This window comes from Rutilus rutilus (assembly GCF_951802725.1).
Source record: "Rutilus rutilus genome assembly, chromosome: 10".
Taxonomy (NCBI): Eukaryota; Metazoa; Chordata; class Actinopteri; order Cypriniformes; family Leuciscidae; genus Rutilus; species Rutilus rutilus.
In genome coordinates, this window is record NC_140215.1 from 44129057 (window position 1) to 44148004 (window position 18948).

Below are 18948 nucleotides of genomic sequence, written 5' to 3' on the forward strand. Positions count from 1 at the left end.
CACACATTCTTGCACTAAAAAAAAGATCCTCTTCACCAAAAATTTTACTTTTTTTGCATCACAATATTGAATCTAACACAAGTTAGACTGTTACAATTAACCCCATTATTGTGGTTGAGGATCATTTTAACACTTGGAATACATGATACAGATGAAGTGACCCAATCAGCCCATGTACCATATAAGCCCAATTGTTCTTTTAAATATAAAAGGGACCAGGTATGAGAGACATTTTTACAGCAAATGCATGTGTTTTATACTGCATTTTGTCAATTGTTTAGTTGTTTGTGCTCATGTCATGCTTGTTACTGGCAGTCACTGTAAGAACTAGATTAATACATCAAATGAAACCTGAAATAATTTGTGTAGTTTAAAGCAGTGTTATGCATTTGATGTCATAAGTATTTGTAGCCAACTTCTTTAGAAAGCCTGTATGTGGTGTAATGTTTGTTTGACTCTGAAGGTTTGTTTGACTTAAGGTTTGTTTGACTCTGAAGGTTTGACTCTGAAGGTTTGTTTGACTCTGAAGGTTTGACTCTGAAGGTTTGTTTGACTCTGAAGGTTTGTTTGACTGAATGTTTGTTTGACTCTGAAGGTTTGTTTGACTCTGAATGTTTGTTTGACTGAAGGTTTGTTTGACTCTGAAGGTTTGTTTGACTGAAGGTTTGTTTGACTCTGAAGGTTTGTTTGACTGAAGGTTTGTTTGACTGAAGGTTTGTTTGACTGAAGGTTTGTTTGACTCTGAATGTTTGTTTGACTGAAGGTTTGTTTGACTCTGAAGGTTTGTTTGACTGAAGGTTTGTTTGACTCTGAAGGTTTGTTTGACTCTGAAGGTTTGTTTGACTCTGAAGGTTTGTTTGACTGAAGGTTTGTTTGACTCTGAAGGTTTGTTTGACTGAAGGTTTGTTTGACTCTGAAGGTTTGTTTGACTCTGAAGGTTTGTTTGTTTGACTGAAGGTTTGTTTGACTCTGAAGGTTTGTTTGTTTGACTGAAGGTTTGTTTGACTCTGAATGTTTGTTTGACTGAAGGTTTGTTTGACTCTGAATGTTTGTTTGACTGAAGGTTTGTTTGACTCTGAAGGTTTGTTTGACTGAATGTTTGTTTGACTGAAGGTTTGTTTGACTGAAGGTTTGTTTGACTCTGAAGGTTTGTTTGACTCTGAAGGTTTGTTTGACTGAAGGTTTGTTTGACTGAAGGTTTGTTTGACTCTGAATGTTTGTTTGACTGAAGGTTTGTTTGACTCTGAATGTTTGTTTGACTGAAGGTTTGTTTGACTCTGAAGGTTTGTTTGACTGAAGGTTTGTTTGACTCTGAATGTTTGTTTGACTGAAGGTTTGTTTGACTCTGAAGGTTTGACTCTGAATGTTTGTTTGACTGAAGGTTTGTTTGACTCTGAAGGTTTGTTTGTTTGACTGAAGGTTTGTTTGACTCTGAAGGTTTGTTTGACTGAAGGTTTGTTTGACTCTGAAGGTTTGTTTGACTGAAGGTTTGTTTGACTCTGAATGTTTGTTTGACTGAAGGTTTGTTTGACTCTGAAGGTTTGACTCTGAAGGTTTGTTTGACTGAAGGTTTGTTTGACTCTGAATGTTTGTTTGACTGAAGGTTTGTTTGACTCTGAAGGTTTGTTTGTTTGACTGAAGGTTTGTTTGACTGAAGGTTTGTTTAATTCGTTAATTCGTTACATTTATATAGCGCTTTTTCTGAGACCTCAAAGCGCTATACATATGGAAGGGGGGAATCTCCTCAACCACCACCAATGTGCAGCATCCACTTGGATGATGCGACGGCAGCCATATTGCGCCAGAACGCCCACCACACACCAGCTTACTGGTGGAGAGGAGACAGTGATGAAGCCAATCAGTATATGGGGATGATTAGGAGGCCATGATGGACAGAGACCAAGGGGCAAATTTGGCCAGGATGCCGGGGTTACACCCCTACTCTTTTTCGAAGGACATCCTGGGATTTTTAATGACCACAGAGAGTCAGGACCTCTGAATGTTTGTTTGACTGAAGGTTTGTTTGACTCTGAAGGTTTGTTTGACTGAAGGTTTGTTTGACTGAAGGTTTTTTTGACTCTGAAGGTTTGTTTGACTCTGAAGGTTTGTTTGACTGAAGGTTTGTTTGACTGAAGGTTTTTTTGACTCTGAAGGTTTGTTTGACTCTGAAGGTTTGTTTGACTGAAGGTTTGTTTGACTCTGAATGTTTGTTTGACTGAATGTTTGACTGAAGGTTTGTTTGACTGAAGGTTTGACTCTGAAGGTTTGTTTGACTGTGAATGTTTGTTTGACTGTGAATGTTTGTTTGACTGAAGGTTTGTTTGACTCTGAATGTTTGTTTGACTGAAGGTTTGTTTGACTCTGAAGGTTTGTTTGACTGAAGGTTTGTTTGACTGAAGGTTTGTTTGACTCTGAAGGTTTGTTTGACTCAAGGTTTGTTTGACCGAAGGTTTGTTTGACTCTGAAGGTTTGTTTGACTGAAGGTTTGACTCTGAAGGTTTGTTTGACTGTGAATGTTTGTTTGACTGAAGGTTTGTTTGACTCTGAATGTTTGTTTGACTGAAGGTTTGTTTGACTGAAGGTTTGTTTGACTCTGAAGGTTTGTTTGACTGAAGGTTTGACTCTGAAGGTTTGTTTGACTGTGAATATTTGTTTGACTGAAGGTTTGTTTGACTCTGAATGTTTGTTTGACTGAAGGTTTGTTTGACTGAAGGTTTGTTGACTGAAGGTTTGTTTGACTCTGAAGGTTTGATTGACTGAAGGTTTGTTTGACTCTGAAGGTTTGTTTGACTCTGAAGGTTTGTTTGACTGAAGTTTGACTCTGAAGGTTTGTTTGACTGAAGGTTTGTTTGACTCTGATGGTTTGTTTGACTGAAGGTTTGTTTGACTGAAGGTTTGTTTGACTGAAGGTTTGACTCTGAAGGTTTGTTTGACTGAATGTTTGTTTGACTGAAGGTTTATTTGACTGAAGGTTTATTTGACTGAAGGGTTGACTCTGAAGGTTTGACTCTGAAGGTTTGTTTGACTCTGAAGGTTTGACTCTGAAGGTTTGACTCTGAAGGTTTGACTCTGAAGGTTTGACTCTGAAGGTTTGACTCTGAAGGTTTGACTCTGAAGGTTTGTTTGACTGAAGGTTTGACTCTGAAGGTTTGTTTGACTGAAGGTTTGTTTGACTCTGAAGGTTTGTTTGACTGAAGGTTTGTTTGACTGAAGGTTTGTTTGACTCTGAAGGTTTGTTTGACTCTGAGGGTTTGTTTGACTGAAGGTTTATTTGACTGAAGGTTTATTTGACTGAAGGGTTGACTCTGAAGTTTTGATTCTGAAGGTTTGTTTGACTGAAGGTTTGACTCTGAAGGTTTGTTTGACTGAAGGTTTGACTCTGAAGGTTTGTTTGACTGAAGGTTTGTTTGACTGAAGGTTTGACTCTGAAGGTTTGTTTGACTGAAGGTTTGACTCTGAAGGTTTGACTCTGAAGGTTTGTTTGACTGAAGGTTTGTTTGACTCTGAAGGTTTGTTTGACTGAAGGTTTGTTTGACTGAAGGTTTGTTTGACTCTGAGGGTTTGTTTGACTGAAGGTTTATTTGACTGAAGGTTTGACTCTGAAGGTTTATTTGACTGAAGGTTTGACTCTGAAGGTTAGTTTGACTGAAGGTTTGACTGAAGGTTTGTTTGACTGAAGGTTTGACAAGGTTTGTTTGACTCTGAAGGTTTGTTTGACTGAAGGTTTGACTGAAGGTTTGTTTGACTCTGAAGGTTTGTTTGACTGAAGGTTTGTTTGACTGAAGGTTTGACTGAAGGTTTGTTTGACTCTGAATGTTTGTTTGATTGAAGGTTTGTTTGACTGAAGGTTTGTTTGATTGAAGGTTTGCTTGACTGAAGGTTTGTCTCTGAAGGTTTGTTGGACTGAAGGTTTGTTTGACTGAAGGTTTGTTTGACTGAAGGTTTGTTGGACTGAAGGTTTGTTTGAAGGTTTGTTTTGACTGAAGGTTTGTTGGACTGAAGGTTTGTTTTGACTGAAGATTTGTTTTGACTGAAGGTTTGTTGGACTGAAGGTTTGTTTGACTGAAAGTTTGTTTGATTTAAGGTTTGTTGGACTGAAGGTTTGTTTGACTGAAGGTTTGACTGAAGGTTTGTTTGACTGAAGGTTTGTTTGACTGAAGGTTTGTTTGACTCTAAATGTTTGACTGAAGGTTTGTTTGACTCTGAATGTTTGTTTGACTGAAGGTTTGTTTGACTGAAGGTTTGAATCTGAAGGTTTGTTTGACTCTGAAGGTTTGTTTGACTCTGAAGGTTTGTTTGACTCTGAAGGTTTGTTTGACTGAAGGTTTGTTTGACTGAAGGTTTTTTTGACTCTGAAGGTTTGTTTGACTCTGAAGGTTTGTTTGACTGAAGGTTTGTTTGACTCTGAATGTTTGTTTGACTGAAGGTTTGTTTGACTCTGAATGTTTGTTTGACTGAATGTTTGACTGAAGGTTTGTTTGACTGAAGGTTTGACTCTGAAGGTTTGTTTGACTGTGAATGTTTGTTTGACTGTGAATGTTTGTTTGACTGAAGGTTTGTTTGACTCTGAATGTTTGTTTGACTGAAGGTTTGTTTGACTCTGAAGGTTTGTTTGACTGAAGGTTTGTTTGACTGAAGGTTTGTTTGACTCTGAAGGTTTGTTTGACCGAAGATTTGTTTGACTCTGAAGGTTTGTTTGACTGAAGGTTTGACTCTGAAGGTTTGTTTGACTGTGAATGTTTGTTTGACTGAAGGTTTGTTTGACTCTGAATGTTTGTTTGACTGAAGGTTTGTTTGACTGAAGGTTTGTTTGACTCTGAAGGTTTGTTTGACTGAAGGTTTGACTCTGAAGGTTGGTTTGACTGTGAATATTTGTTTGACTGAAGGTTTGTTTGACTCTGAATGTTTGTTTGACTGAAGGTTTGTTTGACTGAAGGTTTGTTGACTGAAGGTTTGTTTGACTCTGAAGATTTGTTTGACTCTGAAGGTTTGATTGACTGAAGGTTTGTTTGACTCTGAAGGTTTGTTTGACTCTGAAGGTTTGTTTGACTGAAGTTTGACTCTGAAGGTTTGTTTGACTGAAGGTTTGTTTGACTCTGATGGTTTGTTTGACTGAAGGTTTGTTTGACTGAAGGTTTGTTTGACTGAAGGTTTGACTCTGAAGGTTTGTTTGACTGAAGGTTTGTTTGACTGAATGTTTGTTTGACTGAAGGTTTATTTGACTGAAGGGTTGACTCTGAAGGTTTGACTCTGAAGGTTTGTTTGACTCTGAAGGTTTGACTCTGAAGGTTTGACTCTGAAGGTTTGACTCTGAAGGTTTGACTCTGAAGGTTTGACTCTGAAGGTTTGACTCTGAAGGTTTGACTCTGAAGGTTTGTTTGACTGAAGGTTTGTTTGACTCTGAATGTTTGTTTGACTGAAGGTTTGTTGACTGAAGGTTTGTTTGACTCTGAAGATTTGTTTGACTCTGAAGGTTTGATTGACTGAAGGTTTGTTTGACTCTGAAGGTTTGTTTGACTCTGAAGGTTTGTTTGACTGAAGTTTGACTCTGAAGATTTGTTTGACTGAAGGTTTGTTTGACTAATGGTTTGTTTGACTGAAGGTTTGTTTGACTGAAGGTTTGTTTGACTGAAGGTTTGACTCTGAAGGTTTGTTTGACTGAAGGTTTGTTTGACTGAATGTTTGTTTGACTGAAGGTTTATTTGACTGAAGGTTTATTTGACTGAAGGGTTGACTCTGAAGGTTTGACTCTGAAGGTTTGACTCTGAAGGTTTGACTCTGAAGGTTTGACTCTGAAGGTTTGACTCTGAAGGTTTGACTCTGAAGGTTTGACTCTGAAGGTTTGACTCTGAAGGTTTGTTTGACTGAAGGTTTGACTCTGAAGGTTTGTTTGACTGAAGGTTTGTTTGACTCTGAAGGTTTGTTTGACTGAAGGTTTGTTTGACTGAAGGTTTGTTTGACTCTGAAGGTTTGTTTGACTCTGAGGGTTTGTTTGACTGAAGGTTTATTTGACTGAAGGTTTATTTGACTGAAGGGTTGACTCTGAAGGTTTGATTCTGAAGGTTTGTTTGACTCTGAAGGTTTGACTCTGAAGGTTTGTTTGACTGAAGGTTTGACTCTGAAGGTTTGTTTGACTGAAGGTTTGTTTGACTGAAGGTTTGTTTGACTGAAGGTTTGACTCTGAAGGTTTGACTCTGAAGGTTTGTTTGACTGAAGGTTTGTTTGACTCTGAAGGTTTGTTTGACTGAAGGTTTGTTTGACTGAAGGTTTATTTGACTGAAGGTTTGACTCTGAAGGTTTATTTGACTGAAGGTTTGACTCTGAAGGTTAGTTTGACTGAAGGTTTGACTGAAGGTTTGTTTGACTGAAGGTTTGACAAGGTTTGTTTGACTCTGAAGGTTTGTTTGACTGAAGGTTTGACTGAAGGTTTGTTTGACTCTGAAGGTTTGTTTGACTGAAGGTTTGTTTGATTGAAGGTTTGACTGAAGGTTTGTTTGACTCTGAATGTTTGTTTGATTGAAGGTTTGTTTGACTGAAGGTTTGTCTCTGAAGGTTTGTTGGACTGAAGGTTTGTTTGAAGGTTTGTTTTGACTGAAGGTTTGTTGGACTGAAGGTTTGTTTTGACTGAAGGTTTGTTTTGACTGAAGGTTTGTTGGACTGAAGGTTTGTTTTGACTGAAGGTTTGCTTGACTGAAGGTTTGTCTCTGAAGGTTTGTTGGACTGAAGGTTTGTTTGACTGAAGGTTTGTTTGACTGAAGGTTTGTTGGACTGAAGGTTTGTTTGACTGAAGGTTTGTTTGACTGAAGGTTTGTTTGACTGAAGGTTTATTTGACTGAAGGTTTGACTCTGAAGGTTTATTTGACTGAAGGTTTGACTCTGAAGGTTAGTTTGACTGAAGGTTTGACTGAAGGTTTGTTTGACTGAAGGTTTGACAAGGTTTGTTTGACTCTGAAGGTTTGTTTGACTGAAGGTTTGACTGAAGGTTTGTTTGACTCTGAAGGTTTGTTTGACTGAAGGTTTGTTTGACTGAAGGTTTGACTGAAGGTTTGTTTGACTCTGAATGTTTGTTTGATTGAAGGTTTGTTTGACTGAAGGTTTGTCTCTGAAGGTTTGTTGGACTGAAGGTTTGTTTGACTGAAGGTTTGTTTGACTGAAGGTTTGTTGGACTGAAGGTTTGTTTGAAGGTTTGTTTTGACTGAAGGTTTGTTGGACTGAAGGTTTGTTTTGATTGAAGGTTTGCTTGACTGAAGGTTTGTCTCTGAAGGTTTGTTGGACTGAAGGTTTGTTTGACTGAAGGTTTGTTTGACTGAAGGTTTGTTGGACTGAAGGTTTGTTTTAAGGTTTGTTTGACTGAAGGTTTGTTGGACTGAAGGTTTGTTTGACTGAAAGTTTGTTTGATTTAAGGTTTGTTGGACTGAAGGTTTGTTTTGACTGAAGGTTTGTTTTGACTGAAGGTTTGTTGGACTGAAGGTTTGTTTGACTGAAAGTTTGTTTGATTTAAGGTTTGTTGGACTGAAGGTTTGTTTGACTGAAGGTTTGACTGAAGGTTTGTTTGACTGAAGGTTTGTTTGACTCTAAATTTTTCAATTCAATTCAATTCAAATTTATTTGTATAGCGCTTTTCACAATACATATTGTTTCAAAGCAGCTTTACAGAAAGTGCATTTCAGAAATGTACATAGAGAAATACAGTTAGTTAATCATGTATTGATTTAGGGCATAAACATCGCCCGCGTCGAGTCGTCTCAACTGTAGTATAAAATGTAAGTATTATGTGAATGCCTGGCTGAAGAGATGCGTCTTTAATCTAGTTTTAAACTGGGACAGCGAGTCTGAGCCTCGAACAATATCAGGAAGGCCATTCCACAGTTTAGGAGCTAAATGTGAAAAAGCTCTCCCTCCTGTAGTGGACTTAGATATCCTAGGAATGACCAGAAGCCTCGAATTTAGTGATCTTAAAGAGCGCGATGGATTGTAGGGCGATAGAAGTTCCGTTAAATACACGGGAGCTAAACCATTTAGGGCTTTATAGGTCAGTAGCAATACTTTGTAATTGATACGGAACTTTATAGGTAACCAATGTAGAGACGAAATGTAAATGTTTGACTGAAGGTTTGTTTGACTCTAAATGTTTGACTGAAGGTTTGTTTGACTGAATGTTTGTTTGACTGAAGGTTTGTTTGACTGAAGGTTTGAATCTGAAGGTTTGTTTGACTCTGAAGGTTTGTTTGACTGAAGGTTTGTTTGACTGAATGTTTGTTTGACTGAAGGTTTGTTTGACTCTGAAGGTTTGTTTGACTGAAGGTTTGTTTGACTCTGAAGGTTTGACTGAAGGTTTGACAAGGTTTGTTTGACTCTGAAGGTTTGACTGAAGGTTTGACAAGGTTTGTTTGACTGAAGGTTTGACTGAAGGTTTCTTTGACTCTGAAGGTTTGTTTGACTGAAGGTTTGTTTGACTCTGAAGGTTTGCTTGACTGAAGGTTTGCTTGACTGAAGGTTTGCTTGACTGAAGGTTTGTTTCTGAAGGTTTGTTTCTGAAGGTTTGTTTGACTGAAGGTTTGTTTGACTGAAAGTTTGTTTGATTTAATGTTTGTTGGACTGAAGGTTTGTTTGACTGAAGGTTTGTTTGACTGAAGGTTTGTTTGACTGAAGGTTTGTTTGACTCTAAATGTTTGACTGAAGGTTTGTTTGACTCTGAATGTTTGTTTGACTGAAGGTTTGTTTGACTGAAGGTTTGAATCTGAAGGTTTGTTTGACTCTGAAGGTTTGTTTGACTCTGAAGGTTTGTTTGACTGAAGGTTTGTTTGACTCTGAAGGTGTGTTTGACTCTGAAGGTTTGTTTGACTGAAGGTTTGTTTGACTCTGAATGTTTGTTTGACTCTGAAGGTTTGTTTGACTGAAGGTTTGTTTGACTCTAAATGTTTGACTGAGGGTTTGTTTGACTCTGAATGTTTGTTTGACTGAAGGTTTGTTTGACTGAAGGTTTGAATCTGAAGGTTTGTTTGACTGAAGGTTTGTTTGACTCTGAAGGTTTGTTTGACTGAAGGTTTGTTTGACTGAAGGTTTGTTTGACTGAAGGTTTGTTTGACTGAAGGTTTGTTTGACTCTGAAGGTGTGTTTGACTCTGAAGGTTTGTTTGACTGAAGGTTTGTTTGACTGAAGGTTTGACTCTGAAGGTTTGACTGAAGGTTTGACAAGGTTTGTTTGACTCTGAAGGTTTGTTTGACTCTGAAGGTTTGTTTGACTGAAGGTTTGACTCTGAAGGTTTGACTGAAGGTTTGACAAGGTTTGTTTGACACTGAAGGTTTGACAAGGTTTGTTTGACTGAAGGTTTGACTGAAGGTTTCTTTGACTCTGAAGGTTTGTTTGACTGAAGGTTTGTTTGACTGAATGTTTGTTTGACTGAAGGTTTGCTTGACTGAAAGTTTGCTTGACTTAAGGTTTGTTGGACTGAAGGTTTGTTTGACTGAAGGTTTGTTTTGACTGAAGGTTTGTTGGACTGAAGGTTTGTTTGACTCTGAAGGTTTGTTTGACTGAAGGTTTGCTTGACTCTGAAGGTTTGTTTGACTGAAGGTTTGCTTGACTGAAGGTTTGTTTTTACTGAAGGTTTGCTTGACTGAAGGTTTGTTTGACTGAAGGTTTGCTTGACTGAAGGTTTGCTTGACTGAAGGTTTGTCTCTGAAGGTTTGTCTCTGAAGGTTTGTTTGACTGAAGGTTTGTTTGACTGAAAGTTTGCTTGACTTAAGGTTTCTTGGACTGAAGGTTTGTTGGACTGAAGGTTTGTTTGACTGAAGGTTTGTTTGACTGAAGGTTTGTTTGACTCTGAATGTTTGTTTGACTGAAGGTTTGTTTGACTCTGAATGTTTGTTTGACTGAAGGTTTGTTTGACTGAAGGTTTGTTTGACTCTGAAGGTTTGTTTGACTGAAGGTTTGTTTGACTCTGAAGGTTTGTTTGACTCTGAATGTTTGTTTGACTGAAGGTTTGTTTGACTCTGAATGTTTGTTTGACTGAAGGTTTGTTTGACTGAAGGTTTGTTTGACTGAAGGTTTGTTTGACTGAAGGTTTGTTTGACTCTGAATGTTTGTTTGACTGAAGGTTTGTTTGACTGAAGGTTTGACTCTGAAGGTTTGTTTGACTGAATGTTTGTTTGACTGAAGGTTTGTTTGACTCTGAATGTTTGTTTGACTGAAGGTTTGTTTGACTCTGAAGGTTTGTTTGACTGAAGGTTTGTTTGACTGAAGGTTTGTTTGACTCTGAAGGTTTGTTTGACTGAAGGTTTGTTTGACTCTGAAGGTTTGTTTGACTGAAGGTTTGTTTGACTGAAGGTTTGTTTGACTGAAGGTTTGTTGACTGAAGGTTTGTTTGACTCTGAAGATTTGTTTGACTCTGATGGTTTGTTTGACTGAAGGTTTGTTTGACTCTGAAGGTTTGTTTGACTGAAGGTTTGACTCTGAAGGTTTGACTCTGAAGGTTTGTTTGACTGAAGGTTTGTTTGACTCTGAATGTTTGACTGAAGGTTTGTTTGACTGAAGGTTTGTTTGACTGAAGGTTTGTTTGACTGAAGGTTTGTTTTACTGAAGGTTTGTTTGACTGATGGTTTGTTTGACTCTGAATGTTTGACTGAAGGTTTGACTCTGAAGGTTTGACTCTGAAGGTTTGTTTGACTCTGAAGGTTTGTTTGACTGAAGGTTTGACTGAAGGTTTGTTTGACTGAAGGTTTGTTTGACTGATGGTTTGTTTGACTGATGGTTTGTTTGACTCTGAATGTTTGTTTGACTGAAGGTTTGTTTGACTCTGAGGGTTTGTTTGACTGAAGGTTTATTTGACTGAAGGTTTGACTCTGAAGGTTTGTTTGACTCTGAAGGTTTGACTGAAGGTTTGACTCTGAAGGTTTGACTCTGAAGGTTTGTTTGACTGAAGGTTTGACTCTGAAGGTTTGTTTGACTGAAGGTTTGACTCTGAAGGTTTGACTCTGAAGGTTTGTTTGACTGAAGGTTTGACTCTGAAGGTTTGTTTGACTGAAGGTTTGTTTGACTCTGAAGGTTTGTTTGACTGAAGTTTTGACTCTGAAGGTTTGTTTGACTGAAGGTTTGTTTGACTCTGAATGTTTGACTGAAGGTTTGACTGAAGGTTTGTTTGACTCTGAAGGTTTGTTTGACTGAAGGTTTGTTTGAAGGTTTGACTCTGAAGGTTTGTTTGACTGAAGGTTTGTTTGACTCTGAATGTTTGACTGAAGGTTTGACTGAAGGTTTGTTTGACTCTGAAGGTTTGTTTGACTGAAGGTTTGTTTGACTCTGACAGCTGTTGTGTTGCAGGCGGACGAGCGGCACAGGAGGAATGTTCAGGGTTCTCCTCAGGCCGCGGTGATGCCGAAGCAGCCGCCCGCTGTACCGCCGCGCTCAGAAGCCTTCTCCAACGGCAGTGTGTCCGAACCGAGCCATCGGCCCGTTGACCCACAGGTAACTTGACTTTTCTTCTCATTAAGATGTGATGTGGACTCTAGTGATTTTGTCTGGAAAAATTACCATTTTAAATGGCCATTCAATTAATCTTATTTTTTCAGTTTATGATTAAGACTTACGGTTATATTACGGGTTCTGTGTTAGTGAAGTTCAGTTTCAGCATTTGTGACTTAAGGCCCGATATACTTCAAGTGAAATCGAAGAACGATCTGGTGTGACATCACCAAAACTAATTTGTTTGAAGTTTGTTTCGTAAGTTCCAAAATGAACTTTCAGGAAATGTTTGCTCCAGCTGGTAAACCGCCATTGGTCAGTGGTGATGATGTAACAGGTGGGTGTGGCTCTGGGGCTCCGCCTTCTTTGAGTTGTAAATCTTCTCCGGTTCATTGAGTTCATTGAGGTCAGATGCCAGTAAAACATGAACTCACTGAGAGATGCTTTATAGCAGAAACTGAAGCTGTAATTCTCACTGAAAGACACAGTCACCGTTTTTCATGTTTAATACTGTAAAGCTGTTTTTCATTTTTAATGGTTTAAAGCGATCTGTTGTATAAAGTGCTGTATAAAGAGGCCTAAGCGTGATGTGACTGGGGCGCTGAATTGCAGAGGTGGTGCAAAAATATCCACATTGCTACAATCAGATGCTTTCTGAACCGCTGTTTTTCTTTTTTGCTTTTTGTTGTGTTTATGTTGTTATTGAGAGGAAAGCGCAGCACATATTACATATTCATCTAAATGAAAGGATGTTTGCTAACAGTATGTCCCTGGAGAGCTATTCTTTTTTTTACCCCTAAATAAAGAACGAAAAAGAACTTTGCTGTGAGTATATCAGGGCCTTTAATGTTGATTACCATAAAATATATGTTGAAATACTCGCCGTTTCAATAGTATGACCACAATAAATAAATCATGTTAATACTCAGATTGTTTTAGAGTTATAATTGACTTGCCTATTCTGTGAACTTTGTATCTATGCGAAAATATCTGCACTTCCATAATGTCTGAAAGCTGTGAGAAAGGGAAGCACTAATGATGATGAAGCCCTGATGATGATGAAGCCCTGATACCCATGTCAGCCCAGAGCGTGCTGGTGCTTCCCGTGGCCGAGGTGTTTCCATCGGGCCGAGGGCCAAGCGTTAGTAATGCCCTGATCCAGAGCGGGTGATCACCAACAGCTGGAGTTTATCTCAGGCAGGAGAGGCTCAAACATCAACACTTAAGACACTTAGAACCATTTAAAGCTTGAAATTCACTTTCAAACACCAGCAAGTTAAAATAACTTTGAAATTCAATTCAATTCAATTCAAATTTATTTGTATAGCGCTTTTCACAATACATATTGTTTCAAAGCAGCTTTACAGAAAGTGCATTTCAGAAATGTACATAGAAAAATACAGTTAGTTAATCACGTATTAATTTAGGGCATAACATATCGCCAGCGTCGAGTCGTCTCTTCACAGGCTTCGAGTCGTCTCTTCACGGGCGTCGAGTCGTCTCTTCACAGGCGTCGAGTCGTCTCTTCACAGGCGTCGAGTTGTCTCTTCACGGGCGTCGAGTCGTCTCTTCACAGGCGTCGAGTCGTCTCTTCACAGGCGTCGAGTCGTCTCTTCACAGGCGTCGAGTCGTCTCTTCACAGGCGTCGAGTCGTCTCTTCACGGGCGTCGAGTCGTCTCTTCACGGGCGTCGAGTAGTCTCTTCACAGGCGTCGAGTTGTCTCTTCACGGGCGTCGAGTCGTCTCGTCACAGGCGTCGAGTAGTCTCTTCACAGGCGTCGAGGCGTCGAGTCGTCTCTTCACAGGCGTCGAGACGTCTCTTCACAGGCCTCGAGGCGTCGAGTCGTCTCTTCACAGGCGTCGAGACGTCTCTTCACAGGCCTCGAGGCGTCGAGTCGTCTCTTCACAGGCGTCGAGTCGTCTCTTCACAGGCGTCGAGACGTCTCTTCACAGGCCTCGAGGCGTCGAGTCGTCTCTTCACAGGCGTCGAGTCGTCTCTTCACAGGCGTCGAGTCGTCTCTTCACAGGCCTCGAGGCGTCAAGTCGTCTCTTCACAGGCGTCGAGACGTCTCTTCGCGGGCGTCGAGTCGTCTCTTCGCGGGCGTCGAGTCGTCTCTTCACAGGCGTCGAGGCGTCGAGTCGTCTCTTCACGGGCGTCGAGTCATCTCTTCAAGGGCGTCGAGTCGTCTCTTCAAGGGCGTCTAGTCGTCTCTTCACAGGCGTCGAGTCGTCTCTTCACAGGCCTCGAGGCGTCGAGTCGTCTCTTCACAGGCGTCGAGTCGTCTCTTCACAGGCGTCGAGACGTGTCTTCACAGGCGTCGAGACGTGTCTTCACAGGCGTCGAGACGTGTCTTCGCGGGCGTCGAGTCGTCTCTTCACAGGCGTCGAGTCGTCTCTTCACAGGCGTCGAGACGTGTCTTCGCGGGCGTCGAGTCGTCTCTTCACAGGCGTCGAGTCGTCTCTTCACAGGCGTCGAGTCGTCTCTTCACAGGCGTCGAGTCGTCTCTTCACAGGCCTCGAGGCGTCGAGTCGTCTCTTCACAGGCGTCGAGTCGTCTCTTCACAGGCGTCGAGTCGTCTCTTCACAGGCGTCGAGTCGTCTCTTCACAGGCGTCGAGTCGTCTCTTCACAGGCGTCGAGTCGTCTCTTCACAGGCGTCGAGACGTGTCTTCACAGGCGTCGAGACGTGTCTTCGCGGGCGTCGAGTCGTCTCTTCACAGGCGTCGAGTCGTCTCTTCACAGGCGTCGAGGCGTCGAGTCGTCTCTTCACAGGCGTCGAGTCGTCTCTTCACAGGCGTCGAGTCGTCTCTTCACAGGCGTCGAGTCGTCTCTTCACAGGCGTCGAGTCGTCTCTTCACGGGCGTCGAGTCGTCTCTTCACGGGCGTCGAGGCGTCGAGTCGTCTCTTCATGGGCGTCGAGTCGTCTCTTCACGGGCGTCGAGGCGTCGAGTCGTCTCTTCATGGGCGTCGAGTCGTCTCTTCACAGGCGTCGAGTCGTCTCTTCACGGGCGTCGAGTCGTCTCTTCACGGGCGTCGAGTAGTCTCTTCACAGGCGTCGAGTTGTCTCTTCACGGGCGTCGAGTCGTCTCGTCACAGGCGTCGAGTAGTCTCTTCACAGGCGTCGAGGCGTCGAGTCGTCTCTTCACAGGCGTCGAGACGTCTCTTCACAGGCCTCGAGGCGTCGAGTCGTCTCTTCACAGGCGTCGAGACGTCTCTTCACAGGCCTCGAGGCGTCGAGTCGTCTCTTCACAGGCCTCGAGGCGTCTCTTCACAGGCGTCGAGACGTCTCTTCACAGGCCTCGAGGCGTCGAGTCGTCTCTTCACAGGCGTCGAGTCGTCTCTTCACAGGCGTCGAGTCGTCTCTTCACAGGCCTCGAGGCGTCGAGTCGTCTCTTCACAGGCGTCGAGACGTCTCTTCGCGGGCGTCGAGTCGTCTCTTCGCGGGCGTCGAGTCGTCTCTTCACAGGCGTCGAGGCGTCGAGTCGTCTCTTCACGGGCGTCGAGTCGTCTCTTCAAGGGCGTCTAGTCGTCTCTTCACAGGCGTCGAGTCGTCTCTTCACAGGCCTCGAGGCGTCGAGTCGTCTCTTCACAGGCGTCGAGTCGTCTCTTCACAGGCGTCGAGTCGTCTCTTCACAGGCGTCGAGACGTGTCTTCACAGGCGTCGAGACGTGTCTTCACAGGCGTCGAGACGTGTCTTCGCGGGCGTCGAGTCGTCTCTTCACAGGCGTCGAGTCGTCTCTTCACAGGCGTCGAGACGTGTCTTCGCGGGCGTCGAGTCGTCTCTTCACAGGCGTCGAGTCGTCTCTTCACAGGCGTCGAGTCGTCTCTTCACAGGCGTCGAGTCGTCTCTTCACAGGCCTCGAGGCGTCGAGTCGTCTCTTCACAGGCGTCGAGTCGTCTCTTCACAGGCGTCGAGTCGTCTCTTCACAGGCGTCGAGTCGTCTCTTCACAGGCGTCGAGTCGTCTCTTCACAGGCCTCGAGGCGTCGAGTCGTCTCTTCACAGGCGTCGAGTAGTCTCTTCACAGGCGTCGAGGCGTCGAGTCGTCTCTTCACAGGCGTCGAGGCGTCGAGTCGTCTCTTCACAGGCGTCGAGGCGTCGAGTCGTCTCTTCACAGGCGTCGAGTAGTCTATTCACAGGGGTCGAGGCGTCGAGTCGTCTCTTCACAGGCGTCGAGGCGTCGAGTCGTCTCTTCACAGGCGTCGAGTAGTCTCTTCACAGGCGTCGAGGCGTCGAGTCGTCTCTTCACAGGCGTCGAGTAGTCTCTTCACAGGCGTCGAGGCGTCGAGTCGTCTCTTCACAGGCGTCGAGTCGTCTCTTCACAGGCGTCGAGTCGTCTCTTCACAGGCGTCGAGTCGTCTCTTCACAGGCGTCGAGTCGTCTCTTCACGGGCGTCGAGTCGTCTCTTCACGGGCGTCGAGTCGTCTCTTCACGGGCGTCGAGGCGTCGAGTCGTCTCTTCATGGGCGTCGAGTCGTCTCTTCACGGGCGTCGAGGCGTCGAGTCGTCTCTTCATGGGCGTCGAGTCGTCTCTTCACAGGCGTCGAGTCGTCTCTTCGCGGGCACTCTGGCCCTGGTGAGCTCCCTGTGCTGCTGGAAGACAGGAGAAACTGAGGCCGTGTGTGTGTGTGAGAGCTCCCTCTGCTGCTCAGGCTGAAAGGAGAAACTGAGGCCATAAGTGTGTGTGTGTGTGAGAGAGCTCCCTCTGCTGCTGGAAGACAGGAGAAACTGAGGCCGTGTGTGTGTGTGTGTGTGTGTGTGTGTGTGTGTGTGTGTGTGTGTGTGTGTGTGTGTGTGTGAGAGAGCTCCCTCTGCTGCTGGAAGACAGGAGAAACTGAGGCCGTGTGTGTGTGTGTGTGTGTGTGTGTGAGAGAGCTCCCTCTGCTGCTGGAAGACAGGAGAAACTGAGGCCGTGTGTGTGTGTGTGTGTGTGTGTGTGTGTGTGTGTGTGTGTGTGTGTGTGTGTGTGTGTGTGTGTGTGTGAGAGAGCTCCCTCTGCTGCTGGAAGACAGGAGAAACTGAGGCCGTGTGTGTGTGTGTGTGTGTGTGTGTGTGTGTGTGAGAGAGCTCCCTCTGCTGCTGGAAGACAGGAGAAACTGAGGCCGTGTGTGTGTGTGTGTGTGTAAGAGAGCTCCCTCTGCTGCTGGAAGACAGGAGAAACTGAGGCCGTGTGTGTGTGTGTGTGTGTAAGAGAGCTCCCTCTGCTGCTGGAAGACAGGAGAAACTGAGGCCGTGTGTGTGTGTAAGCGAGTTCCTTCTGCTGTTCGAGCTGAAAGGAGAAACTGAGGCTGTGTTTGTGTGTGTGTGTGTGTGTGAAACACAGCCCGAGGCTTGTTGACCGTCAGTGCTAAATAACTGCCAGAAATAAATAAAATAATCGAATAAATTGTTGTGGTAATCATCATTATGCCACTAATGCTGTCAACTGAACTTGACATATTGAACCTGGTATATTCCTTTGGTTGCAGTATAATCAAATCAAGTCACCTTTATTTATATAGCGCTTTTTACAATACAGATTGTTTCAAAGCAGTTTTACAAAGAAAACAGGAAAATAATAATATATATAATATAATAAATAATATATGTTGAATATTAAATTAAATGTCCCTAACCAAGCAAGCCAATGGCAACAAAGGTGAAACAAGGTGGAAAAAGGCGACAGTGACAGGAACCAAAACTCCATCAGTGACAGAATGGAGAAAAAAACCTTGGGAGAAACCAGACTCAGTCGCTCAGTTCTCCTCTGGCCAATGAACGAAGAGTGTGTGATTATGATTCAGGCAGCATTACAGGTCAGAGGTCAGATTGGATCAGAATATTCAGAATATTATCCAGTTCCATCTGGTTGTAGATCGGAGTCACGCCGGTATGGAGACGAGTTTGTTGAGGATCGGTGCCGATGCTGTCGTGTCGATGAGGCCTTCACAGGGGAGAGTCTAGATGACACAATCTCTGCTGACACTTCAGGGATGCGTTGTGGTCGTGTCTAGGCACAGGTCCATCATCTGATCTGGATACGGCCCGGATCCGGCTGACCTAATTTATGCAGCCTAATATTCATTTAACTGATTTAAATTATAGGAATGTATAATGTTCTATGTGTATGCCAGGTTGAAGATATTCAAATGTTTTTTTTATTGAAAACAACATTGGCATATACTGTAGTGTTCAATTTCACACTAACATTCTCACTTGGAGCAAATAATGGCATCAGAGAATTCGCATCAGCTGTGTGCTTGGCCATCAGGTGGTGTTTCAGACCATAGAAGACTCATAGAGTCATAGAGCTGAGTATCGTCAGCATAACAGTGAAAGCTAATTCCATGTTTCCTAATGATAATGTACAGAGTGAACAGCAGCGGTCCTAGTACTGAGCCTTGTGGTACGCCATACTGAACTTGTGATCGATAAGACATCTCTTCATTTACTGCTACAAACTGATAACGGTCAGATAAGTATGATTTAAACCATGCTAATGCAATTCCACTAATGCCAACATAATGTTCGAGTCTATTTAAAAGAATGTTGTGATCAAATGCAGCACTTAGATCGAGTAACACTAATAGAGAGATACAACCACGATTGGATGATAAGAGCAAATCATTTGTGACTCTAATGAGAGCTGTCTCGGTACTATGGTATGGTCTAAATCCTGACTGAAAATCCTCCAGATATCATTTCTTTCTAAAAAGGAACACAGTTGTGAGGATACTGCCTTTTCTAGTGTCTTTGACAGAAAAGGCAGATTCAAGATCGGCCTGTAATTGACTAATTCTGTAGGATCAAGTTGCGGTTTTTTAACAAGTGGTTTAATCATAGCCAGCTTAAAAGTTTTTGGTACGTATCCTAGAGACAAAGATGAATTAATGATATTAAGAAGAGGATCTATGACCTCTGGGAGCATCTCTTTCAGTAGCTTAGTCGGTATAGGGTCTAACATACATGTTGTCGGTTTAGATGAATTAACGAGTTTGCAAAATTCTTAATAATAATAAATTTTTCCTCAGGGAGACTACAATGCACTGCCTGATGCGATACTGTAGTAGACGGTTGCATAGTAGAGATGCACCGATTGATCGGCTGGTGACCGGAATTGGCCGATTTTCACGTGATCGGCCGTGACCGGCGACCGGTCAGTCTGACAAATACCGATTTTATGCCGTTCAAATGCACTCGGGCGCCGCATGATTAACATCGCGCGACATCAGCATCACACGCGCACACGGAACACACATGTAGGAAACCTCGTGAATTACGTCCGTTCAGACCACAAACGCGTATTTTTTTTCGTCGTGCATGTTAATGAGTGCATTCACAACGGGAGCAGGAGCAGCGCGTGAGCGTCAAGCAGGAGCGTCGCGAGCAGTGAAGCGCGTGTTTCGGCGCCGAGTCTATTTGCTGCACTGCTCACGCTCAATTAAAGGGAAAGCACACTTTTGATGGACAAAATAGCCTAAATAGGGTTTCACAAAAAAGTGCCCAAAATGCACAG

The 18948-nt window shown here is 43.0% G+C and overlaps 1 protein-coding gene across 2 annotated transcripts in view; it reads left to right on the forward strand.

The window, feature by feature from the left end:
• The window catches only part of LOC311298449 (mitogen-activated protein kinase kinase kinase kinase 4-like), an 86163-nt gene that overhangs the window by 36999 nt on the left and 30216 nt on the right, over window positions 1-18948 (forward strand). For both annotated transcript variants that reach the window (XM_084421371.1, XM_084421372.1), the window contains exon 15: window positions 11317-11460. In XM_084421371.1, the coding sequence (XP_084277497.1) occupies window positions 11317-11460 (144 nt within the window). The remainder of the gene's footprint in view (window positions 1-11316; window positions 11461-18948) is intronic.